The 27,148-nt window shown below is 35.8% G+C and overlaps 1 protein-coding gene and 2 pseudogenes across 8 annotated transcripts in view; 2 read left to right on the top strand and 1 right to left on the bottom strand.

Moving 5' to 3' along the window:
• Positions 1–21,238, top strand: part of LOC100867182 (cytochrome P450 9e2 pseudogene) — a 69,770-nt pseudogene extending 48,532 nt beyond the window's left edge. For 3 of the 6 annotated variants that reach the window (XR_015292241.1, XR_015292242.1, XR_015292240.1), the window contains one exon: positions 13,426–15,668. The product of XR_015292241.1 is annotated as a cytochrome P450 9e2 pseudogene, transcript variant X3 (transcript). Of the gene's footprint in view, positions 1–13,019; positions 13,153–13,425; positions 15,669–20,373 lie in introns of those variants that run through there. The other 3 variants (XR_015292244.1, XR_015292243.1, XR_015292239.1) reach the window with 2 other exon arrangements.
• On the top strand, positions 16,850–20,193 carry LOC147657501 (cytochrome P450 9e2). The gene has a single exon (XM_086908738.1). It carries the CDS (start codon positions 17,202–17,204, stop codon positions 18,801–18,803), a length of 1,602 nt encoding a protein of 533 aa, XP_086764864.1. The 5' UTR covers positions 16,850–17,201; the 3' UTR covers positions 18,804–20,193.
• Positions 21,239–23,384: 2,146 nt separating the features above from the next.
• On the bottom strand, positions 23,385–25,233 carry LOC147657500 (cytochrome P450 9e2 pseudogene; annotated as a pseudogene). Its single transcript, XR_015292238.1, has one exon. The product of XR_015292238.1 is annotated as a cytochrome P450 9e2 pseudogene (transcript).
• Positions 25,234–27,148: the final 1,915 nt, after the last annotated feature.

Genomic DNA, 27,148 nt, shown 5'->3' with positions numbered 1-27,148 from the left:
TCTTTTTTTTATTCACAACTTCATCGTCGTCGTATGCTCAATCATCGCACGATCTTTGAATCAGCCAAACTGAACTCCTCCATTCTCTGTAAAAATTTCCATTCCAATTGTGGAAAAAAAAAAAAATTAACATGACTCTCGCAATTAATATATATTTCGACAGAAAAATCGTCAAATCGTTTCTTTTTTTTTTTAATCTTATATTTTCAGAATGACTGGAGTTGATCGATACAACTTCCAAACTATCTATTGCAATAGCAGTATATAATAATTCAATAATAGTAGGAGCATTAATCACTCGAGATACGGCAACTATGGAAATATAATTAATCAAAATATTGTTTTTCATGGCGCCCGTATAAACGTAGGTGTGGACAGGGCATAAAACTAATGGAACACCGTTGTACCCGAGCAAGGACTCTCGTGAAAGGTTCTGCTCCTGATGTACGCGTATCTGCATATTTCCGCACTCGTGTGGAAACGCGTGTTTCCCAGGTTTCCGCGATTTAACCGTATCCGTGGCGGAATGGACTGTAAAGCGACGAAATACGAGTAGTGGATATTCCACGAACGAAGGAACGAAGATGAATATTATATTGGCGTGATATTTCTTGCGAGTTAAATATCAAATATGTAATGTTGCTTGATTTCAATCATTATCCAAAATATTCAATTCTAACCACAAAAATATTGATCCTCCTCTAATTTTTGAAGCATCAGAGATCCATTTTTAGAAGATCGAAAGTTTTCCGTTTGATTTTTTTCATTTCAAAAAATCAAAAATCGTATTATGAACACGATTTCAATTGTTATCCAAATTTTAATTTCAAATCCAAAAATCCTTCTCTGATTTTTGAAGCATCAGAATTCCATCTTTGGAAAATCGAAAGCGTGTTCCATAAATTTCGAAAAATCAAAAATTGTACAAACACGATTTCAATCATTATCCAATTTTAATTCCAAATCCAAAAATATCGATTCTCCCTTGATTTTTGAAGAATCAGAGTTCCATTTTTAGAAAATCGAAAGCGTGTTCCATAAATATCTTCCTCTGATTTTTGAAGCATCAGAATTCCATCTTTGGAAAATCGAAAGCGTGTTCCATAAATTTCGAAAAATCAAAAATTGTATAAACACGATTTCAATCATTATCCAATTTTAATTCCAAATCGAAAAATATTCTCCTCTGATTTCTAAAGCATCAGAGTTCCATCTTTAGAAAATCGAAAGCGTGTTCCATAAATTTAGAAAAATCAAAAATCGTACGAACACGATTTCAATTATCCAAATTCATTATCCAAAGTATTCCAATTCCAAAAATATCGATCCTCCCCCGATTTCTGAAAAATCCACCATTCCATCTTTGAAAAATCGTAAGCGTTCGATTTTCGTTTTTCGTTTCAAAAAATCGAAAATCGTATGAACACGATTTCCGATCGTCGTCGTACACGATATTCGTTGTGCACAGACGGATTGTTGGAACAAACAAGTCCGCGAGAGCGCGAGTGCGGCGCGGAGATTTTTCCATCCGATCGGTTTCACCGGCCGATCGTTCTTCGATTACAAAACGCGCGGAAACGCCTCGCGTTACAGGCGAGCGCGCGCGATTACAGGACCAACCCCCGTTTCGGGGGCGCAATTTCCCCGTGACGCGAACCGATAATGTAATAGAACGTCACACAACCTTCCACGAGCCACGTGGAAATCGGCCACGATAATGAGACGCGAGTATCGAAATCGTTCAATTTTATGGAGTGGAATTATACTATTATTCCTCGAACCTTCAATCTTTTTTAACATTAGATTAGAATTCGAAGGATTAGAATTCGATTCTAGAGATTTCAGGGAACGAATATTAGAATATTTTCTTCTTTCTATGGAAAATTTGTACAACGTATCCAGAGAATAGTTCACACAGATATGAAATGTGATAATTTATAATTATTGATTCGTTCGAGTAAAATTCTTAACTTAACGTCTCGAGCAAATTCTCGATCAAAGCTACGCTCGTTGATTCGTCAATTCCAACGGTTTTAAATTCGTCTTAAAATCCATTTCGACGAGTCGAGTTTCGGGAGAACGAATCGAATCGAATGGAATATCGCGAATAATTCTCGAATAAACGCGCGAAAAGGTGGACGGATTGTTCGAAACGTTGTTACAAACGTGTGGCCCACATCCCGTGGCCAAATTCGTTTCATTATTCTCACTTGTTCCAATGATCAAGTGGATCATCCTTTCCCCGGTTTGCCATTACGGTTTTCGATCGATCGAGTGGCCAATCCAACAAATGCTCCACTTTGTTATCATCCGACCCTCGAATGCCCCCTCCCTTCGTTACAGGTTTTGTACACCATCGTTGCGTGAAAATTAGTCGACACGCGCGACAAGCGTTGCGCATCGCCCTGCCTCCCCTCTCCCTTTCCATTTCATTTAATCTTTCGGCATTTTCGTCGCCCAACTCCGCGAACCAACACCAAAGAGAATCGCGCGGAACTCTCGAGATCGAAGATTCGATTACGATTATTTCAATTTCTTCAAGAGGGGGAAAATTAAAGTGAAGGAAGATAGAAGAGTGCGATCGTTGGAGAATTTTTGGTATATTGGTGTATTTTTATAATATTTGGTTAAGGATTCGTTGAATGGATTGTCGGATCGATTTCGATATTTTTCAAATATATTGTTGTTATTCGAGAGAAGAAATTGATCGATGATCAATTCAATTGATTTAATTTTAATAATTCTCGATATTTACAGTTGAATAATCAAGTTAGAAGATTGAAGTGATATATATATATTCGGTCGAATTTTTGGCGATATCTTTAGTATGGGGTCAATCTTGATGTATTTACTTTTTCACAATCGTTAAGGTAATAAAAATTGAGAAGGAAAAGTTTTTCGATTTAACATCGTTAAAAATTCCATCGTTATGGTGAAAGTTAGTTTCGTCCTTTCCAATCTCGGGCGGATATAGGTAATGACGAGAGAGGAAGCGATGGCAAGACGATGGAGAAATTCTGATTCGAACTTCATCGCGAGATACATTTCCTAAATTGAAGATGGTTCGAATTTTTTTTTTTTTTTCTTTTCTTTTCATTCTTATCTTCGCTCCAATATTTATCCGGGAAGATATCTTTTTTTTCATTTTTAATTCGATTTAAATTTTTTTTAAAGCTACTGTTATTGTCGATCGAAAAAGGGCACACCGTTTAATCGTTCTGTATTAATAATACATTTGTCTTTTTTTCACATTTTATTTTTCAATTTAATGACAATTTTTATAAAGTATCGTTCCAACATTGTTGTTATTAATAATAAAAAAACTGTTTAATTGTTCTATATACTTTTACGATGTCCACAAAATAGGGGAGTTGAATTTTAAATTAAATTTTATATACCCCCTTTTCAATGCGGATAAACATAAACTTTTTTATATATATATATATATATATATCACGCCAGCTATCGAAAAAGCATAAATCTAGATTTAAATTCATCGTACGAAAATAATAAAAATAATTGATTTTTTTCTTTTTTTTTTTTTTTTCATGAAAATTTATAAAAGCTCGATAGCGGAGCGATATAATATATTTCATAAAACGGGAAATTAATCGATCCATAATTTAAACTTCATCGAAAACAATCATCAGAAAATCGAATTTCTTTTCATGTACGCATTTAATTTTCTCATTTCTCAAAAAATTCCTCTCCTTATCTTTTTTTTTAAGCGTTGTATCCATCGCGTTATTTCGATTTCGAACCAACAAAATTATAATTTCGTTCGTTATCGTATCAAAATCGAGTTGGAAACGTTACAACGGTATCTAACCTACAAGGTTTTAAAATATACGCATCTGTATACATTTAAGAGGAGTTGGACCGATTCTCCGCAGTCCCCGAAACATTCGGTTTCGAAGAGCACTCCACGGTTTCCGAACGAAGTGATTCTTAAAGGTCCTCGCCCGATTGGATGAAAATAAAAAGGTGGACACAACTGCCAATACACTTAAGTTGGCCTCGCTCGCTTCCAGTTGCTTCCAAGCATAGAGAAGGACGGTGTGCTCGTTGGATAGGGATCGAACGATGAATCGAGAGAGAGAGAGAGAGAGAGAGAGAGAGAGAAACGGGAAGGAAGAGGCTTGCTTGGAGGAGGCAAGAGAGAAAGAGAGAGAGAAACAAGGTTGAAAACAATTCCGGGATAATAAGATAGAAAGAAGAACCGGTCGATGTAAAGCTAAAAAGTGGCTAAAACACTAGATTCGTATAAAACCGACGAGGATAAAATGTGTTTTATGTATAATTGAATTCTTCCCTCCTCGTTCCTCGCATGTTTTACGCTTAGTGACTTGTCGATGAAGTGGGAGGTGAATTTTAAAAAAAATTGTGTATCATTCTAATTGTGGAATTTTCAATCCTTCTGTAATTGTAGAATTTTCTTCGTTTCCAAATTTTTTTATATCTCAAAATTCAAACAGGATGGAAATTGTTTGTTGAAATCATGTTTCCAAACATTGAACATCCTCTACGTCTTGGATTGGATGGTGTTTCTCAAACAAAAACGAGAACTTTCATTCATCGGACTTTCGGTTTCCGAGATATCGTCGCGTAAAGGGAACTGTAATTTTTCAAGGTTGTCGCGCGTGCAATGATCAGCTGACTTTTACCATCGCATTTCCTGGGAAAAATATAGGCCATCTTTCATTCTTCTTCAAGTTTTCCATCTCGAAAACTGCTCGAGATATCGATTCGAAACGAAATGCATTTCAAAGAGGATCTTTTTTATTATTTTTTTTTTTTTTTTTGCTATCTTCGATGAATTTTCTTTTATCGAAAGAACGATACGAATGTTATATAATTTTTACTCGTAAGAAGTATTTCGTGGCAAGGCAATATTTTAAAAAAAAAAAAAAGGCGCAAACGAAAGATACAAGTAGAAAGATAGAAGATGTTTGACTTTTCCGCTAAATGAAAGAGTATTTTTTTTTTTTTTTTTTAGGTGAATATGGCGCACTTTGGCGTGTATAAGGATCGAAGAAAGTCGGGACGATATATCTTTACGTCCTGCTTGTAGATTTATTGCGTTCGAGGCACTCGAGAAATTAGGCTGACGCGATCCGTGGGTCAGCCCTCGAATCAGTTTAGTCTCTGTTTAATCTTCCATTGCTATAAATTTTATTTACCCAGGTATTTGAAAGCCCGAGTCTTCGTCTTCGCCTTCCTATTTTTTTTTTTTTTTTTAATAAACGCACAAATTTGTTCAAGTTTCTTAAACCGAAAACTTTGAAACGATTCACTTGCTCCAAGTTTAATGCTTCAGCGCTCGAGCGTGCCATTGTAAAGATATATCGACAATCCTTCCCAAGAACATTGTAAACTTGTAACACGAAATACTCCCTGCGAGAACTTTCGAGCTCTCCTTGCTCCAATATTAATTTTACCTATCGATAAGGGTTGACGATAATTTTTATTCCATTGAATTAATTATTATACAAATCTCGAACGAGCTGTGCTCGTGCAGAAACAATCCTTACCTTTCCCTCGGAGACAACGTTCACCAACGTCCCCTTTCTTCCCCTGCAAACGAAATTACCATCGATTAGACAAATATTCACCATGTAACAACGAATTCTTATCTTCTACATCAGCCGAAAATTTCTTATCAAATTCTTCACTTCTTTGAATCTACCTCTCCGATCAATTCCAAACAAAAGAGTCAAACCTCGAAGATTTTTGCGTGAACGATATCGAAATATACATCGAATCTCTTTATCGATCCAAATCATTTTCGCGCGGGGTTAACCATCAGGGTTAGGAGGGGTGGCCGGCAATTTATTAACAGCCCTTGTGCACGCCGGAAATTTGCGAGACACCCCGTTCTCAAAGTGGCACCCTGCGAATCATGCGAGGCCAAAGAGAGCTAGCCGGCTTCTCCGCCTCTTTGGAAAGAGGTCTCTGACAGAGAGAGAGAGAGAGAGAGAGAAGGAGTGAAAGGGAAGAGGCGTGGGAGGGATTAGTATCGACAGGAGTTAAGGTGAAACGTTGGAAGGGCCTCTGGTGCAGGGAAAGGGTGCATAGTGGTGGTGGTGGTCGTGTAGACTGTCGATGGATGGAGAGAGAGAGAGAGAGAGAGAGAGAGAGAAGAAAGAGAAGAGGGAGAGGGATGGAGCAAACGGATGGACTGACGGACGCTGGATCCCCGACAAATGGATTAAGCGCAAATTGCTAAACTCTGTTTAATTTGGCCAAATGAATTTTGTTCCTCCGACCCTCCCCTCGTTTTCCTTCCGTTCCCCTTCTCTCTCTCTCTCTCTGTCCAGCCGTCCCTCGTCCCTTTCCTCCCCCGTTCGATCCTCGGTTGGAAAGGTTCCTCGTGGCAGAGTTTCGTGGCCGAAAACTCGTTTCCTTCGTCCGCGAGTGCACGGATGCGCTTTTGCACGGATCTCGGCCAGAGTTTTTGAAAAATCGGCGCGAGATTCGGTGAAAAGTTTTGCACGATCTCCGGGAAAGGATTCTCAGATTTCGTTGTTCTTCTTATTTAATTGTTGTTTGTATTAGAGGGAAATTTTTCCTCGCATATCGTCGATTATGATTAATGATAATTCGTTTAAATTGATCGATTATTAAGAGCCGAGCGTTTGTCTCTCCACTATCATCCAGATGTACAGTAATCGAGAACAGAGAGATTTCCAAAAAAAAAAAAAAAAAAAACTAACCCTCCGTTTACGAAATACGAAGAACCCATTGATAGTGCATTAATAGCCTTTGTATTTTCCAAAAATACAAATTAAATTAAATCGAGAGGGAAAGAGAGGGAGAGAAACGAACCACAAATCCCGAATCTCCATTCGACCGAATCGATTCAAACGACATTACTACATCGCTAATTACGCACGTATTTTCTGAAGGATGTTAATCGCGGTTTTTGGGAACGATCCCGATTGTTGGTCGGATTAGATTAAGTCTTGGAAAACAAAATGAGCGCGAAAACGGAGGGGGATACTTGGGAAAGCTGGTGGAAACGTGGAGGAGGGAGAATCAAAAGCGGCCGGTTATTATCCCCGTGCCATATAACGTTGTGTTGTTAGGGTAACTTCGTAATCGGACTACGCGCAATATTATCTCATATTCAGACGGTTCGTTTGTGCTGTTTCGAAATCAGCGGAGGTGTCCATCTCCGAATACGTGCCTAAATCAAGCGACCGGAGATTATAACTCGCGCTTAGAATACCCTTGTTCAGGATACCCGGATATCCGTGGTTTGTTGTGTACAGTGGCGCGCAAAAGTTTTTGGAAACATCCTTAGAAGCATGTCGAAACGAAATTTTTATCTCGATATTCTTTTGGTTACTTTTTCATTTTGTTCGATATTTAGGTATTTTTTTTTCTTATTTCGAATAAATAATTATAACGAGTTTGTACAAATGTACAGTGATGTGGAAAAGTTTTTGGAAGCATTCGTAGCAACTATGTCAAAACGAAATTTTTATCTCGATATTCTTTTGGTTACTTTTTCATTTTGTTCGATATTTAGGTATTTTTTTTTTCTTATTTCGAATAAATAATTATAACGAGTTTGTACAAATGTACAGTGATGTGGAAAAGTTTTTGGAAGCATTCGTAGCAACTATGTCAAAACGAAATTTTTATCTCGATATTGTTTTAGTTATTTTTCATTTTGTTCGATATTTAGGTATTTTTTTTCTTATTTCGAATAAATAATTATAACAAGTTTGTACAAATATACAGTGATGTGTAAAAGTTTTTTGGAAGTATTCGTAGCAACTATGTCAAAAGGAAATTTTTATCTCGATATTGTTTTAGTTATTTTTCATTTTGTTCGATATTTAAGTATTTTTTTTTTCTTATTCTTATTAAGAACAATTGTATAATTATAAACGAATTATAAACGATACTTTGAATTTCTAACAACATTTTAACACCAGCTCGTAATAATCATAATAATCTAGACACAATCCCGGTAATGTTACATTAATATCACAATAAAATCTAAATCTCGAGGAAGCCCCGGTAACCATACGCGAATTTCCCAATAAATTCCTCTTGGAAACCAATCTAAACTAATACTCGTACCATTAGCAACAAACCGTACCAACTTACCAACAATAACAACCGCATAGTTAACAATAGCAAAACGAGTTCGGTAAGCCAGGCAAACAATGCAACGAAATATTTCCATAAACAAGTCAACAACAAGTAGCGGTAACGGTTCGCGCGAAACAATTCCGGTTTACAGTTGCAGATTATCGCGTGCAAATTTTCTTCCCGGGTGTTGTACATCCTTTCCGGATTCGACGATATCCTTGCCCCGCCTTAGGATATCGTCGTGGCTGGTTGACTCGATAAAACACATCCCACCCTACCCCTTCTTTCTCTCTAATGTAATTCAGTTTGCCAGTGGTCCAAGGGTGGAGGGCGAGAGAGAGCTCGAGGAGCGGAGGTTAGCGATCGAAGCAACGCCATAGAGACCAGGCATTTGGTCAGAATTAATGAACTGGAGGATCGTGAGGGTGGATCCGAGAGGCGTATATTGTCTCGTCGTGTGGCGGGAAAAGGAAGAAGGAATTTTTTGATTTCATTTGATTTTTTTTTCTTTTTAAAGAAATTCGCAAAAATTTTTGGAAATACGAATATATATTTGTGCAACGTTTCTATTTTTATTCTTTGTTACTGAAAGCAAGTAAGAATCGGAATTTAAAATGAATTAGATATTTCAACAAATTACAACAAGGTGAATTTTTGTAAAAGTCTTTTGCATAACATAAAAAAATCAAAGCTCGATGTTTATTAATTATTTTTATAAATGTAATGTATTCTTTTATATATTTAATTTTAAGTTAATTTTAAAACTCCTGTCACAAAAGATTCGTTCAACGTCACTTTCAGCATCATTGGCCAAATAACATAACAAAGCAGAAGCTTCATCTGTACCGACAAACCTCTATCGATCCTTGCATCAATGAGACATCAATCATACGTTACTTTCTTCTTGATCGTATAAAACATTTGTTACATATTACATTGAATACAGTTCTCGATAATGATGCAATTACTTCGTTCAAATATTATCATTTTATATCAAGATTTTATTGCCTTGTCTATTTAATTAATCTCATCTTCGTCATTCGCAAGGAAATTTTACTATAATATATAATATATATAAACGAACGCAATTTATCCGTACATTATCGAACAATTAATTCTACATTTACTTTATTTCCCTGTCATCGATCTTTCCACCTACGTTACGGCACATTTACACTTGTTTACCGACTCCAACACGTCATTTATTTTTCTCCCCAATTATTCGAACCTCGTTTGAAAGAAGAATATGTAAAAAAAAAAAAAATATATACCTACGCACGCGTTTACATTTAAAAAAAAAAACTTCAAACAACATATTCTTTTATTCAAACTCAAATTATATACAAAATATGATACAGAGCAGAATTATAACAAGTATCCTTCCTAGACTCGACTCTCAACCAGATACCACTACTGACATTCGTGTTGATCACTTTCATCTCCATCCATAACGAATCGTTCGCCAATGCACCTCCTCTGACCGAGCAGAAATACGCTCCTGAATTTTTGATCCCTTTTCCATCGAAGAACCTGTCTGAAATTTGTCAGATTTGTCAATGGGATCCAAACATTGATCCCTGGACAAAAGGTGAAAAGTCAGTCACCGAGTAAAGAGGGAGAGGAGCAATTGGAAACTCTGCATGCACGTATCCATCTCCAGGAAGGATAGAGGCGCATGGTCTCGATTGATCTCCTACTGCAACCTCGCCTGGACGTGTCGCCTGGATGCGACAGAGTCGAAACCAAGTAGAAAGGCGTGAACATGTTCGACCTGTTCACGCCTGTCCTCGATCATCTCGAACACCAGATCGTAGAAGAACTTTTGCACGCGAGAAATCTCAATCGCAACAGTTTGGTAACAGCCAAGATATGTGGATCAGCACGAACGTGTTCTTCTTTAGCTCCACCTCTCCTCTCGCAGAATATGTTTTCAGGCTCGTTCTTGATATCACGTCACTCGCGTATCTGGAGAGAAGAGAAAGGCCTTCGTCTCTGTCTCGTTCTTCGGCAGAACGGGCAAAAAGTTGGCGAGTCTCACTCGGTCGTCAGTTTGAACATGCTTTTGATCTTGCTCGAGACGAGGATGGAGGGGATGAGTATGCTCCAACGTCCGCCTTTCATGGCGAACAACCCAATTCTACCCGGGTCCGCGTAGACGAAGGGGCGATGAACTGCTCGAGACGCTTGATCTTGATCAAGTCGAGGAATATTATATATGACAGGCGTGGTCAACTCGTAGATGCTTGGTTATCAGATGGTGCAAATTGAATTTTCGTCTGGCCTAAATTTCCTAGGAATGACGTGGGTGGCACGCGAGGTATCCAAGTCGTTGTTCCACGTGGCTAAGTATAATAAACGGCCACCAATATCGGCTATCAACGAGAGAGAGAGAGAGAGAGAGAGAGAGAGAGAGAGATTGATAGATAGTTCATATCGACGCTCGTATGAAATTCGAACGAATAGTTTTTCGAATGGAGAGGACTGGATATAATATCGAGATAAAGTGTTTTATACAAAATGATGAAATTTCTGAGGGAGGAGAGAGGATCGAAGAGTGGGGGGATAGGCTTGTCCAATTGTGACATTAGTCTCGAATCATTTTCATCCAATGATATTTGATTGATAGAGACACTACGTGCTACGGATAACACTTTGTTAAAACTTGAAAAAAAAATTTAATTTTTCGCGTTGCGGATATAATGGAGAATCTTTTTTTTTGAATTTTGCTGGTCGCTCAAACGTGTTGATATTTTTTTTTCTTTTTTTCGTTGCAATTTTGTAACGCGATTAGCATTGAATTCATCGTACGATGTGTTGTATGGAATACTAATACATTCGTGCGAGGTTTGAAGAATGAAAGGATTGATTCTAGAACAAACGAGAAAATATTGATATTCAAAAATCTCGATTGTCTATTATATGGGACGATAATGGGATAAAGCTGTTAAAATGCAAATTTATAATTTAACAAATAAATAAATAATAATATTTTCGTGTGACAAATTTTGTAATTGGCCTTTTTAAACATAAAGAATATATATATAATTCCAAAGCAATTCGAAAGCATTGAATTAGAAAGTAGAGGTGGAATTAATTTATTTATTTATATAATGCATTTATATAATGTTCGTTATTTCTGCATCGTAATCAATCAATTTCTCGGAACATTAGATAAGTTAACTTTGGAAGGATGAAGATTGTAGATCCATGATGAATTGTGCAAATTGATTATTGGATCCAATATTTACTAATAGAGATGATGATATATGTATTTTTATATTCTTTTTAAAAAAGCTTCAAAGTAGCTATGATTATCACTATCTATCGACGATAAATAGATTAAATTATTTTTTTTATTTTATCAGATTAAAAAGATTGAATTTCTGGTGTTGAATAACGTCGATGTAGAGGCGAAAATAGGATAGAAAAAGATATTTCTGAATTGGATTCGAAGGAAATGGAAAAAGATGATACGTGATCAAGTTCAATCACAGAGATTAATCGTGACACGTTGAATCGTATCAATTTTTTGTTTCTCTCTTACCGAGATGTTTGTCGTTCTTTTAAATTGAACGGCAAATATTTATCTTGAAGATGCAAGATAAAAGATTTTATTAAGTGCGCACTTTATGCAAAAGTGTGAGTAAATAAAGTGATGATAGTACAAAGAGAATAATAATGATGCGAGCGTATAGTGGGGAGTTAAATTAAGTTGTTTGTGTTGTAGGATGACCGGCGATTTTATACACGTGAGAATTTTTCCTGCAAATTTCTTGGAAAATTCTCTTGCAAAATTCTATCTCTTAAATGCCCCAATAATAATTTTGTTTTTGTTGCTTGATTGGTTCTATTTAGGGATTGTTAAAATTTGTGATAGTTAAAATTTTTTTTTTTTTTAATATGTCTTCTTTTATAACAAGAAGTTTTTATTTTTAATGTTTAGATTTGAATACTGAAAGTAATTGTTTGATAAATTCAGGGCCAAGATAGTATATAGAAATATATAGAAATCAAGATAGTATATATTGTCGGTAGTTCTATGCTAATAGATATACTATAAAAGGAAACTCTTGTAGTTTACGGTAACTGTTAATGGAAACATCTTTTAGAAAATATTATTTCTAATTAATTAATTAAGACGTACATAAAATTTTTAAAAAAAGAATCGTAGAAAGAATATAATTGCGCACAAAATATTATTGACAATTGTATTTGTAATCTATTGTATTTGATATCTGTAAAATTCTTTGTGTGATAGCTACTATCTGTTGATCATTCTATAATTAAAAATCATTAGATAATATTCATGTGTAAAATATCTAAAATGGTATGTTATTATTATTATTATTATTATTTTTTTTTTTCATATCGAATAACGTTTTATACTTTTCAATTGTAAGCAGAGAAATATTTTTTTCCATATAAAGTGTTAAAAATATAAAATATAATTATTCAAATTAATTTTAATTATTTGTGCAATTAATTTTGCTTGATTTTTTAGATCAATATCAAAATAGAGAACAAGTATAATATATGCATCATCATTATCGTAGGTAGAAGATTATTCATTTTATTACGTATACGTTACTTCATCATTTCCTCTACTTTTTAACCTTGAAAATATTTTGCAAAATAAGCAATTTATATCAGCGAATCAACAAAATTTCAATATATCAAGATACGACGGAAATTATTCTACAAATAATTCTAAAAATACATAATTCGCGATATATGAACAAAGAAAAGATAATCGAGAATGATTGATAACGCTTGAAAAAAAAAAAGAATTACTTAAAAAAATAGGTTCAATAACGATTATACGTATCTCTATTTAAGCATTTGATATTTTAATTTATTTTAATTAATTGTAATTTAAACAAGCAAAACATGCTCTTTGAAAGATTGCTTTTATTACACAACTATCATAATTATCATAATTTAAACACGAAGTATGCTCGATGCGAGAAGAAGTATGCTCTTTCTGTACCCAAGAAACGAACTTTGAACCGTTGTGTCATTCTCTCGTGTTCGACAATGCGGAGAGAAGGCGTAAGTATACACGTACTTCCTCGTACATCGAAATCTTTCCATCCATAACATTCTCAAATCTAATTGACAATTCGAATAATTAAATAAGTGCATAATTTAACGATTATTCGTATTAAATGTTTCAATGCTCGATGAAATAAACGAAAAATACAATCATCATCGATCGCATAACCTCTAATCATACATCGATGCAACTTTTCGCAATTAACTAACTCGATTATTTAATACATCTATATAATTTAGTTAATTATCTAATTCAATGAATATTGTTAGATAATCATCTCGTTTTGAGTACGAGTGGAAAAAGGAGGAAAAGTTAAAAGAGGATCGACGTTAAGATTGCACGAAATCAACCTAACCTCAAAATCGCTCGAAACAATCATCATCATGGATGTTTTCGCGATATTGCTGATCGTTCTCGCGACTCTAGGATTGTACCATCTTCTGAAATCGGAAAATCCTTTCAAGGAGCACGGTTTACCTTACAAAAGTTATCTTCCAATTCTGGGTAGTACGTGGGAATCGATATTAAAGCGGAAACCATTCGCCGTGGTGATTCAAGAGATTTACAATCTAGCTCCATCCGCGAGATACGTCGGATTCTATAACAGAATGACGCCGGTCGTGATGATTCGGGACCCGGAATTGATCAAGGCCATCGCGGTGAAGAATTTCGACGTGTTCAGGAACCACAGAACCGTGAACAACGTCCAAACAGACGACATCCTGCTATCTGGTAATTTGTTGTTGCTGCGCGACAACAGGTGGAAAGAGGTTAGGTCTCTCAACACTCCGGCCTTCAGCTCGAGCAAGATAAGATCCATGCACCGTTCCATGTCCGAGATCGCTGTAAACGTTGCGAAATATCTATCGACTCTTCCATCGGGGCAAAATGTGGTGGAGATGAAAGACGTGTTCGCCAGATACGCGAACGACGTGTTCGCCATTTGCGCGTTCGGCATCACCGTGGATTCTCTATCGGACAGGGAGAATAAATTCTACGAGCTGGGAAGGGAGGCTCTGGACATTCACAGCACGCCAATTCTAAAGTTGATCTTGATCTTCGCGTTTCCGAAATTGGCAAGAAGATTGGGCGTGACTACTCTGGTGAGCAAGGAAGCGACCAATTTCTTCACCCAAGTGGTGTCTGAAAATATAAGGATGAGGGAAGAGGGAAGTGTAACGAGGTCGGATTTCGTTCAAGTAATGATGGACAGTGAGAGATGGAAAAGCAAGGAGTTGACAGTGGAGGATATCACTGCTCAAGCTTTCGCGTTCTTCTTTGGGGGATTCGAGACCACTTCCGGTTTATTATCGTTCGCCGCCCACGAGCTGGCAGCGAATCCAGAGATTCAGGCCAAAGTTCACGCCGAGATAGATCGTGTTCTAGTTTCCAGTAACGAGATCACGTTCGAACGAGTGAACGGTCTGGGATATCTCGACGCTGTGATCAACGAGACACTGAGAATGTATCCAATTATACCCATCACGGACCGAGAGTGTTCGAAACGGTTCGAGTTACCGCCTGCACTGCCCGATACGAAGCCTTACGTGCTAAAAGAGGGCTCTCATGTTTGCCTCCCGATCTACGCGATCCAACGCGATCCGAGGCATTTCGAGAAACCCGATTGCTTCGATCCGGATCGATTTCTGGGTAATAAGAAGAAGGGGAACGATGCTTTCAACGATGGCGCTTACATACCTTTTGGCACGGGTCCAAGGAGTTGCATTGGCAACAGATTTTCCATGGTGGAAACCAAAGTCGCGTTGTTTCATATTCTTGCCAGATGTCGGTTGGAGGTCTGCTCGAAAACGACTATACCTATGGAGTTGAGGAAGAGAGGAGTGTTTCTCACGGCGAAAAATGGATTTTGGTTGAGAATCGTGCCCAGGCATCGAGTTATGTAATTATTTTATTATCGAACGAGGGTTACAGGAGATTTCCTGTGTGTTGTACGGTGATTTTGAAGAATTCCAAGCTAAAATATTTTATTATATTTATCATCGGTTTTTCATCAATTTCTTTTTGTTTTGAACGATTGTATTGTGATCGATTACCCGAGTTACGGGAAATCTTGTTATTTGTAATATTAGTTTTCTGCTTTATCTTTCGATTTATACGCATAATTTAAATGATCTTGCAACGATCGAATGAAATGTGAATCGTGTCGATTTCATATTCATGATATGTGTCATCGAAAAATGTATTTGACTTGCGTAGTAAACAATGTGATTGCCGTAACATGATATTTACATAATGATATATTCAATTGTTAATTACGCTTTTACAATTCTTACAAATATGAATCGACGGTTATATAAATTAATTTAAAATAAATTGAAATTGTGAGACGAAGAAAGAAATATGGCGAAAGAAAAGATTTTGTATTTTTATATTCAAAATATAAAGACAGATTTAAATTGCGATGAAAGGTATGTTTAATCATTTAAAAGTAAAAGTTGTTGTCAAAATGTAGACAAATTTAAATTGCAATAAAAAACTTTAATCATCTAAAGTTGTTGTCAAAATGCAGACTTTAAGTCGTTTTTACTATTTTTGTTTGTTAAAAATCAAATATTATTCTTTTCCCTTTATAAAATTTTAATTCTGCGTTAATGGATAGCTTGAAAAAATTGTAGAATTATTTTCAAAAGAATTTTTCAAAGTTTCTATATAATTATAACAATGTTGTTACAAATATTTTACCATATTTGGAGAAATAACGAGCATCTTATTATTTCTTTCTTGTACACTCATCGATTTCAATCTTCAATTTTCTTGTTAAGATTATTGTTATCACGTAATGATAATATTTCTCTTTAGTATAACTTATCATTATTTTTTAAAATTCTATATAAGAGATATATTCGCAACAATTTTCTTTAAAAAAAAAAGAAGGAAAATCAATCAAAATGAAAACATCAACAAATAAATATCAAGTAATAAGCAAAATCTATCCGATAAAATTTCTACTTTATTTAAGAATGATATTTTTTTCATTATTTCCATTTAAGGAAAAGATCATTTGAATATAAAGTCAGCATAAAAAGAAAATGCTTGCTTTCACAATGATTTGTTTATGACTAATTATGGATTTTAATTAAAATAATTATTTACTTTATTTACTTTATTATCAATATTTTATATTTTTTAGATATCATTCATCGTTCTTAATTTCTGAGAAATAAAGATCTTATTTATCGAATGACGTAATTGAGTATTAAAAAAAAAAAAAAGAACAAAAGTACAGAACACTTACGCAAAGACAAAGATAAAATCTAACAAGGAAATTATCGATTAAAATTGAAACTAATAGATAACAATAAAAATTACTTCACTATCTAATTTTCTAATTTTAAAATAATTTTCTGTTTCATCTAACATTTCGCATCGAAATAAGAAAGGATAGAAAAGAAAGGGAGAGGGGAAAAAGGATGGAAAACTCGAAGCTTTAATATTCAATATTTAACGAGAAGGAAATCATCGATAATAATCGAAATGATTATCGATCGAATCGAAAACTTTGAACTAGAAATAATAAAACAACAATAATTCTCAAGATAATATCTAATAATCTTAAGAATTGTTACGAGAGAAATTGTTAAAATTCTCGGAAACTCGATAAGATTGGCTTTTTTCTCTGTATATACGTACCGTTCACGTTTCCAGTATATAAATAGCGCGATGCCCTCATCATAACACACATTAGCGCGCCACAATTGCTACGTAGTAGAGTTTACATACATGGTCTCCATCGAACTTCGTCTTCAGTATCGTGTTATCCGTGGCGCGTGTTCGACGCGCAGCACAAGATCGTTCTTGTTATTAAGCGATTCTCTAAAATCGATATCAAATTAAAAAGATCAATACCAAAATTAAATAAAAAAAACTCATCACGAATTCGATAATGAAAACACCAGACTATGAACATTGTGTTATGTAAATGAAAGATATAACTGGAAACCGGACCAAAATTATCGTACAAATATAAAAAAAAGAATACATCCATATATATATCAATTTCACAGAGTAACAATTGTATTAAACGATGCTCGATTCGTGGTCGATAACCGCGGCTATAGTCGCTGTCCTCGCGATAGCTTATTACCAATTGATCTGGAGGTACAAACATTTCGAAAGAATCGGCATTCCTTATTACACATCCGTGCCACTGTTGGGAAGTTTTTGGGAGGCGGTTATCCAACGGGATAATTTCGCCGACGTGTCGAGGAAAATCTACAACATGTATCCCGACGTGAAGTACCTGGGTATGTACGACACAATCACTCCGGTGCTGATGATCCGGGACACGGATCTGATCAAGACGATCTCCGTGAAGAACTTCGAACAATTCCCGGATCACAGATCGTTCCAGAACGAGGCGACCGACCCGTTGTTCGCCAAGAACTTGTTCGCCCTTCGTGGGGACAGATGGAGGGAGATACGAAACCTGTTGAGTCCAGCGTTCACATCGAGCAAGATGAAATCGATGTTCATACTGATGCGGGATTGCGCGAAAGATTACGGGGATTATTTCGCCTCTTTGACCGGGGAGGAGAGCACGATCGAGTTGAAGGACGCGTTCACGAGATACACGAACGACGTGATCGCGACTTGCGCGTTCGGCGTCGAGGTGAACTCGATGAAGGACAGGAAGAACAAGTTCTACGTTTACGGGAGGGAGGGAACCACTTTCGGATCGTGGGCGTCCATCAAGTTCTTCATCACGAGGATATTTCCCATGAGCGTGTGCACCCTGTTGAGGATCAGATTGATCAAGAAGGAGATATCCGATTTCTTCATCGATCTGGTGGCCGACACGATCAAGACAAGAGAGGAGAAGGGGATAGTACGGCCGGACATGATCCAACTGATGATGGAGGCCAGGGGAAAATTGAGCCCGGGAAGGGAGATGAGCATGATAGACATGTGCGCCCAGGCGTTCGTCTTCTTCTTCGGTGGTTTCGAGAGCACCTCAACGTTGATGTGCTTCGCCGCCTACGAGGTCGCCGTGAACGAGGATATACAGAGGAGGTTGCACAACGAGATCGACCAAGTTTTGGAGCAGGGGGGTGACGAGGTGACGTACGGGGCGATTAACGAGATGAAATTTCTCGACGCGATCATTTACGAGGCTCTTAGAATGTATCCGGTCGTGGTGGCCACGGACAGGGTTTGCATAAAACCGTTCGAATTGCCGCCCAACAGGCCGGGCGAGAAGCCTCACGTCATCAACGAGGGGGACAACGTGTGGTTCCCGATCTACGGGATTCAACGAGACCCCCAGTTTTATCCGGAACCGGATAAATTCGATCCGGACAGGTTCTTGAACGACACGAAACAGATGATCAATTCCGGCTTGTTCCTCACGTTCGGGATGGGGCCCAGGATGTGCATAGGCAACAGATTCGCCATGCTGGAGACGAAGGTTTTGCTGTTCCATTTGTTCGCGAGATGCACCCTCTCCCCGTGCTCCAAAACTACCATACCGATGAAACTGAACAAGAAAGGGTTCTCGATGACCGCAGAGAATGGATTCTGGTTCAAGATCGAGCCGAGAACCGCGAGGAAGGACGGGGTTGAGAAAATTTCGGTTCCAGGCACGACGATGCTTATCGATAAAATCCCTGACAGATATCCTGACAATTGAGTATTTCTTCTTCTTTTTTTTTTTTTTTTTTTGTAATTCGTTCCTGTGTTAAAACAATTTCTTTCGAGTGTTTCGGTACGTATATTCTTTTCGTATTTCGATACGAGCGTCTTAAGCGTCTTTTTTTTTTGAGAAGGTATTATCAACGGTTTCTTTTAGTAAATTCAATCTTCTCTCGAGAGTTTTCGACGGAACATAATCCGTATGTTTTGTATTTTTTTTAATTTTTTACTTTTTTTTAAGGAATCACAAGAATGTCGGTTCATTTTGAGACGCCCGTCGAGTTTTTCTCGCACTTTTAGAATTACTATAGATGAATTTCGACAATCGGCGAGTGTCTATCGTAGGTATAATTTTCAGCCGATAATATCTCGGCGATGAATAATTAATTTGCAATTGATTTTGAGATGAAATTTGACGAGTATGAAAGTATTGGAAGTAAGAAAGTAACGAATAAAATATTTATAAATTGCGTGAAAATTTTTGCGACCAACTGTACTTGCTGTAATGCTATTATATCGGTCAATTCTATGAAATGACATCATACCGTAGAATTTTAAAATAGCCTTCACTCCAGGCCTGATCAATTTCTTTGCCGCGAATATTCATTCTCTCCTACCATCGATAGATTATATAAAACAAAGAAATAGAAACTGCGCAGAACATGATCGAAATCAAACGGAGGAAGTTGTTTTTTTTTTCATCGTTCAACAAAAAAATTGATTAATCGGTTAATTAATCTATTATGATTTTCGGGTATGATCGGAAACATTCGAGCGCAATCGGCACCTGGAAATTTTCGGTATATTTCGGAAAAACTCGGACGAGATCGTTCAAGATTATCTCTCACATTAGATTATCTTTCACGAGGATATTTCCGATTCCGCCCGAATTCTTTCGATTCTACCCGAATTCTTCCGATTCTGCCCGAATTATAAAGTCAGATTGCTAATTTCTCATGCAACGTGCAATGTTTATTGCTGTTAGTATCGATTGTTATTGACGATTGGCGTCAAAATTAAATTTAATTAATTTTTTTTCAAACCTTGGATATTTAATTTGTATTTGTATTTGTATTTGTTCTCGCAATGCTTATTTTTAGTATTGCCACGGTACGTCATGTTGACGATTTTGAATTGTACAATTAAATTTGTTCGAATTTTCCACGAATCGTTCCGAATCTAGGATTCAAAGACGATCACGTAGATTTCATAATATTATTCCCTTACAATGCTGCTGTAGTATTGTTGTAGTGTGTCATGTTGACGATTAACGTATAATCAAGTTTGATTAATATATAACGCGTAACGCATTATATATTTTATGATATAATATCGTATATGGAGTGTATCTATTATTGTTATAATTATGAATAAAAAAATTAATAAGATATCTTCGTTTGTGATTCGAAATTTTAACATTAAATTTCAATCTTTATGACCACTTCTGCTTCTCTTTTCTTCTTTTTTCGTAAGTAAACCAACTCCGTAATCAATTCTTACATAATCCATTATTACGATATTCCGTTATCGTTCTTAATATTCTAACTTGAGAAAATTTTTAATTTCAGGTTTCGAAAATGAAGAAAAATGAATCCTCTCTGCCTGGATCAGACAAATACAAAATTTCTTCACCGTGGACAGAAAAAGTTCTCTCAACCGGTCGTAAAGAGTCGGGGGAAAAAAAGAAAAAAAAAAGGGGGGGAGGGGAATTCCACGCTTCTTAAAAATTCCCTGTTCGTTCGATCGCGCGAAATAAAAGGAATAATAGAAGAAAAATGGATCTTTGGCTCGTGACTAGTTGCCCGGTCGCATAATGGACGCGTGTTATGCGTCCATCTCAATTATCATCCGGACGAGCATCAGCGTTGTGTGCATGTCCGGCACGTAACAGGGTGTCGCCTCGCTATACGTACGTAACAGTCGTATAATATATTCCAGTACGTGATCGGCAAAGACGCGACACGACCTTGTGAATGTTGCTTTAATGAGCGAATGTAATGTAGAAGCTGGAGCGATTCGAGCTGGTTGATCGTTACTGAATAATATATAGAGGAATGAATCTGGATGACCCATTTTGAGATTCTTCTTGCTCGGAAAATTCAAGATGAACGAATTCGATGAATGCTGTGAATGATCGTGGAATTGATTTATTTTTATATATATGGAAATTGAGAATTTTGAATGTATATATATATGGCGAAAGAAATTTTTTTTTGTAAATATGTAAATTATGGATTAAGTAATTGTTTTCTTTCCTTTTTGTTTCATTGAATTTTGTAGTGCAGAAAATTAATTTGAAAAATTAGAAGAGCAGAACGTTTGTACGTGACCATTTTCGAGAATGTAAGAGTAGTGAGGCATCTAGTGGCGAGGGTACATAAAAATTGTACTTATTCAGGATATATTTCGAAATATAAAAGAACTTGATTATTATTACTATTATTTTTTTTTTCTTTGAGATTAATTTATATAATATAATCGTTTACTTACTACTATTGTTTCAGTTATCTAACAAGTTTCAATTTAATACAATTGCAGGATCTATAATTTAAAATAATTTTAAATTTAAAACTATCATGGATGTCAATTGAAATTGTTATGATGTTCATTTAGGATAGTTGTGGATCTTAGATTGAAATTACTACTACGAATCTTATTTTGAAACGATCATTCTATTCATGAAGATTCAAAGAGATATTCACAAAGATAATTTCACAACCTTCGAATGATTATTAAACAAAAAAAATATATATATATATAAAATTTATCTTAAGAAATTTTCGATTAATTCCACGAAAAAAATAACAAATCTTGTTTAAACTAAATTAACGAGGATGACTATTGAAAAAACGTATCAATCGAAGTTGTGCAAACTTCAAGATTAAATAGAAAAAATATTGTTGACCTCGTTACGTAATTTGTTACAAATTCAACGATATACCGTTAAAATTAGTACCACACATTATTATTTCCTTCACCATTAACACTGAACAAAGTTAATAGCGAACAAGTTTGGTAAGCTAGGAGGGACAATACAACTTTATTATTTTCATAAATAATTATTATTCGACGAGAAACGATTTAACGGATTATCACGCGCGCAACTTTTTTTAGGGTGTTGTTCAAAGTCACCCTTTCCGATTCGAGACGATCTCTGGATGCCTTAGGAAATATCTGGCAGGTTGACTCGATAAAAACTGCCCTCTTTCACTCTAATGTAATTCAGTTTGCCACGGTGAAGATGAGAGCTCGAGAAGCTCGAGGTTAGCGATCGAAGCAACGCCATAGAGCATCGAGATCCATTTGGTAAGAATTAATGAACTGGAGGATCGTAAGGGTGGATTCGAGAGATGTATTGTGTTAGTAGGCACGATTCGATGGTTAAAAGGAAAAACAAATCTTGTTTCCTTTTTTTTTCTTAATTTAGAATTTGATTTCACTTTTTATTTTTCTTTTTTTTTTTAATTATTGTTGTCGTATTAATTTTTGAATGGTAAATGTTAAAGTCTTTGCTATCTTCGTTTTATTGGTGAAGTTTTTTCTTTTGAACGTTTAATTACACATGACACGTGGTAATTTAATTTGAAAATAGAATTAAAAATATAGATATTTGAAATTATAGCGATGAATATTTTTTAAAATTCTTTTGCACAAAAATCTGGAAGAAATTTTAAAGATCTGTATCGAGAAGAAATTAGAGGATAATTAGCAATTTAAAGAACGAGAATCAATTTTGTTTACATCGTTATATTTTTATTTTAGCTAACGAAAATTTACACTGTTATTAATGGACTTTTATTATTTATATTATTTATTATGCAATTAAACAAAGTTGATCGTAATAATTCAGTGTATATAGTGTATCGTAGAATAAAACAATAGCAGTGGAATTTTAGCAATAACAAATTGCATGTGTTCAAATAATATATATATATATAACATATGTACATGTAATATATTATCTGGAGAAATATCGTGTTGACACTTTTATCAGTGTACAAACGTATCGCCGTGATAACTATTGTTTATAGTAACAATTTACAATTTACTCTCGAGAGAGATTTTTCTCAATTGCAAATATTTATTCGCAAGATAAAAATTAGCAATATTTGTGAGAATATATATTGGACGATCATTTATTAATTTATTCGTCCGAATAAAATATTTGTTGTATATATTGTACACTGAATAAAAAATGCGATGATAAAATACAACCATTTTTAAAAAGGTCTACTAGAAATACTTCGAAATAATACAAGGTAAAATTCTTTTCGATATTATTCATTTTTCACACTCTTTTTTTTTCAACAGGTTCAAAAAATTTCTTTTAATTATTAACAACTATCGTATTTATTGTTTCTTCTGATTTAAAAGTGTAATTTCGTTTCAAGCTGTTTAAATACGTATAAATAATAACTTTTTTTTTTGTTCGTTTCATCGATAATGATGTTAATCGTAATGAATAATGGAAGAATGAATCGATGAATAATCCGTATGAATTACACAAGAGTTTTTTTTTTTCTTTTTTATTTCATCCATACAAAAATCAAGCACGGAGTAACAAAAAAAAAAAGAAAAATTTATATTATATTTATATTTTTATATTTACATACGCTATATTATAATTATCATTACGATAATATCAGTACACAATTTCTATTTAAAAATTAAAACTCCCGATTCAAACAATTGAAAATCATTCTGTTTCAAATCCCTGTCTTACACGCACCGTTAATAACATCGTTGTTAACCAACCCATTACTTTGATCAGAGTGATAAGAATATTTTCTAGGCTCGATCCTCAACCAAAAACCAGTTTTCGCAGTCGCGTTGAACACACCTTTTTCGAATTCCAAAGGAATTCCTGTCCTCGATCCAGCCTTTACGTCGCAAACGGCGAGAATATGGCAGACCAGAACCTTCATCTCAATCAAGGCGAATCTATTCCCTATGCATATCCTGGGCCCGATACCGAATGGAAGATACGCTCCCGAGCTCATAATGCTTTTCCCATTGTCCAAAAATCTCTCCGGTTTGAATTTCTCGGGCTCGTCGTAGTACTTGGGATCGTGATGGATCGCCTTGACGGGGATCCATACGTTCATCCCCGGCTTGACGGTGAAAGGCACGTCATCGGGCAAAGCAGGGGGCAGCTCGAAACTCTTGACGCACATTCTGTCTATGAACACAGCGATCGGATGCAGCCTCAAAATTTCGTTGATCACCGCGTCCAGGTACTTCATCTCTTGTATAACCTCGTACGACAATTGGCCGTTGTTACTTTCCAACGTCTCGTCGATCTCTTGCTGCAATCTCTTCTGGACCTCGGGATTCTCGACCATCATGTGCAGAAGCACGCACGCTTGCGCCGCGACCGTGTCGAAACCGCCGAAGAAGAAGCTGAACGCGTGATTGGCCATGTTCGACACGGTCAAAATCCTGCCGGATTCCTTCTTGTTCCTCGTATCCATCATCAATTGGATCAAATCGGAGTTGGTGGTTCCGTTGCGTTCCCTCTCCTCGACCGTTTTCACCACGAGATCGGTGAAAAATTTCTCTATGTGCCTCTCCAATACGTTGAGCTTGAACAACTTAGCCAACCAAGGCATATTTCTGTGCACCATTATCTTCAAATTCTTCTTCAACCCTATCAGAGTGGCGCCCACTTTACCGTACATGTAGAACACGTTCTTGGGCTCCTTTATCGAGTCCACGTTCACGCCGTATACGCAGCTCGCGATCACGTCGTTTGTGTATCTGGTGAGCAACGCCTTCATCTCCATTTCCCTCTCATTCTCGGGCAGTTTGGATAGGTGTTGGGCGAATCTCTTGGCGCACTCGGACATCCGTAGAAACATCATTTTTATCTTGCTCGAGGTAAAAGTGGGCGACAGCAAGGACCTGTGTTCCTTCCATTCCTCGCCGTCCATGATGAACAACATTTCACCGAGCATCGTATCGACGCTCTTGCAAAACATGGGGCGATGGTCGGGAAATTGGTCGAAATTCTTCATTGTGATGCTCTTGATCAGGTCCAGGTCGCGTATCAATATTATAGGCATCTTGAACTCGAACAGTCCTACATACTTTGCGTCAGGATGGATATTATATATCCTTTGAATCGTGTCGTGTATGTTCTCCTTTCCTCTGATCAACGGGCCCAAATTACCCACGATCGGGGACGGTGGGACGTGAAGTATACCGTGCTCTTGGAACAGATTGAAACTTTTCCTGACGAAGCAGCAATAATAGACGATAACCGTGATCGCGACGAGGAGCAGAGCCAACGATAGAAACTCCATGTTTCGATTCGACAAGCCGGGGACAAGGCCGTTCTATGTGGCCGTTTCTATATACGTGAGATTACGTCGACACGATGCTCGCTAGATTTGTTACCGCGAAAGACTGAGGATGCAGCTAGGCGAATAACGATATTTATCTGTAAGCAGTGACGTCTCAATGCCACGCATCTCCCTTCTATGATAATCGTTATGATACGTTTTTATCAATTGACATAGTACCGTGTCATCGTGCAGAGTCAACATTGGGGAAAACTCTTTCGTTTTTCCCGTTAATCCATTGGGTAATAATTCAGGGTATTTAATTTTTGGAAAATATGCTTTTGGGAAACGTATTTTAATTCTTAAAATACTAATTTACTAATTCTTTAACTAATTCTTTAACTACTTCTTAAATTCTTAAAGATCGATTAATTTGACAGATCGGGTGGAGATAACATTTTATCGTGTATGATTTATCATAGTAAGTTATCGTGATCTACGTTTGGGTATTGTAAATTAAATTAATTTAGAATGTACAGAAAATTTATATTTAGAAATTTTCGAGTAATTCCACGAAAAAGAGCAAATATTTTTTAAATATATAGAATATAATAATATAATAAAATATAACAAATTAACGAGGATGACTATTGAAAAAACGTATCATTTGAAGTTATGCAAACTTTTCAAGATAAATAGAAAAAATATTGTTGACCTCGTTACGTTATTTGTTACAATCTCAACGATATACTGTTAAAATTAGCACCACACATTATTATTTCCTTCACTATCAACACTGAACAATGTTAACAGCGAACAAGTTATAATATAAGGATAAGGAACAATGCAACATTATAATTTTCATAAATAATTATTATTCGACGAGAAACGATTTAACGGATTATCACTCGCGCAATTTCTTTCAGGATGTTGTTCAAAGTCATCCTTTCCGATTCGAGACGATTTCTGAATGCCTTAGGAAATATCTGGCAGGTTGACTCGATAAAAACTGCCCTTTTCCACTGTGTGGAAAATTCTCTAATGTAATTCAGTTTGCTACGGTGGAGACGAGAGCTCGAGGAGTGGAGGTTAGGGATCGAAGCAATGTCATAGAGATTGGACATTTTGTCAGAATTAATGAACTGGAGGATTCGAGAGGTGTATTGTGTTAGTAGCCGCGATTCGGTGGTTAAAAGGTAAAACAAATCATTTCTTCCTTTTCCTTTTTTTAATTTACAATTTGGTTTCACTTTTTATTATTATTTTTTTTTTTTTCATTATTGTTATGGTATTAATTTTTGAATGCTATATGGAAATCCTTTGCTATCTTCATTTTATTGGTAAAGTTTTTTCTTTTGAACGTTTAATTACAGATTATGCGTATACAGACGCGAAGTAATTTATTTTGAAAATGGAATTAAAGATATAGATATTTGAAAGTATAGCGATGAATATTTTTTAAAATTCTTTTGCACAAAAATCTGGAAAAAATTTTGAAGATCTGTATCGAGAAGAGATTAGAAGATGATTAGCGATTTAAAGAACGAGAATCAATTTTGTTTTTTGTTTTATCGTTATATTTTTATTTGAGCATAGCTAGTGAAAATATATAGCAGAGAGATTTTTCTCAACTGCAAATATTTATTCGCGAAATAAAAATTAACAATATTTGAGAAATATATTGGAGGATCATTTATTAACTCTTTGTGTTCCAACAGTGATTCTCAAGCATCATTGGGTGTAATAATTCCAGATGTGACTCTCCGGCATTACTTGGATTGATGCAGCAATTCGGACGACAATATTTATTTATGTCTGATTTTTTTAAAATATCGCTTCATGATAGATTCCTAAGCTCTTTAATCTTATAATGTGTAGATTACTATTAAATAGTTAGATTTATCTGATATAAGAGCAAATAAATCTCGGATCGAATTATTTTCGACGTTAGTCCGAGTTTGACATTCGTGGCGATAGAAATATTATTTTCAAAGTTTCTGAGTTTTGTAAGCGTGGAGTTGTAATGAAATTAGTTCAAATGGAGATGGTGATTTGATTTTTC

Source organism: Apis florea, unplaced genomic scaffold (assembly GCF_048593485.1).
Source record: "Apis florea isolate Af1SG1 unplaced genomic scaffold, ASM4859348v1 contig_3081_pilon, whole genome shotgun sequence".
Lineage (NCBI taxonomy): Eukaryota > Metazoa > Arthropoda > Insecta > Hymenoptera > Apidae > Apis > Apis florea.
The sequence above is the reverse complement of the archived record's forward strand: the minus strand, read 5'-3'. Positions and strand labels throughout refer to the sequence as shown.

Coding starts and splice junctions, on each gene's coding strand:
- LOC147657501 (XM_086908738.1), top strand. CDS start 17,202: ATGCTCGATTCGTGGTCGATAACCGCGGCTATAGTCGCTGTCCTCGCG.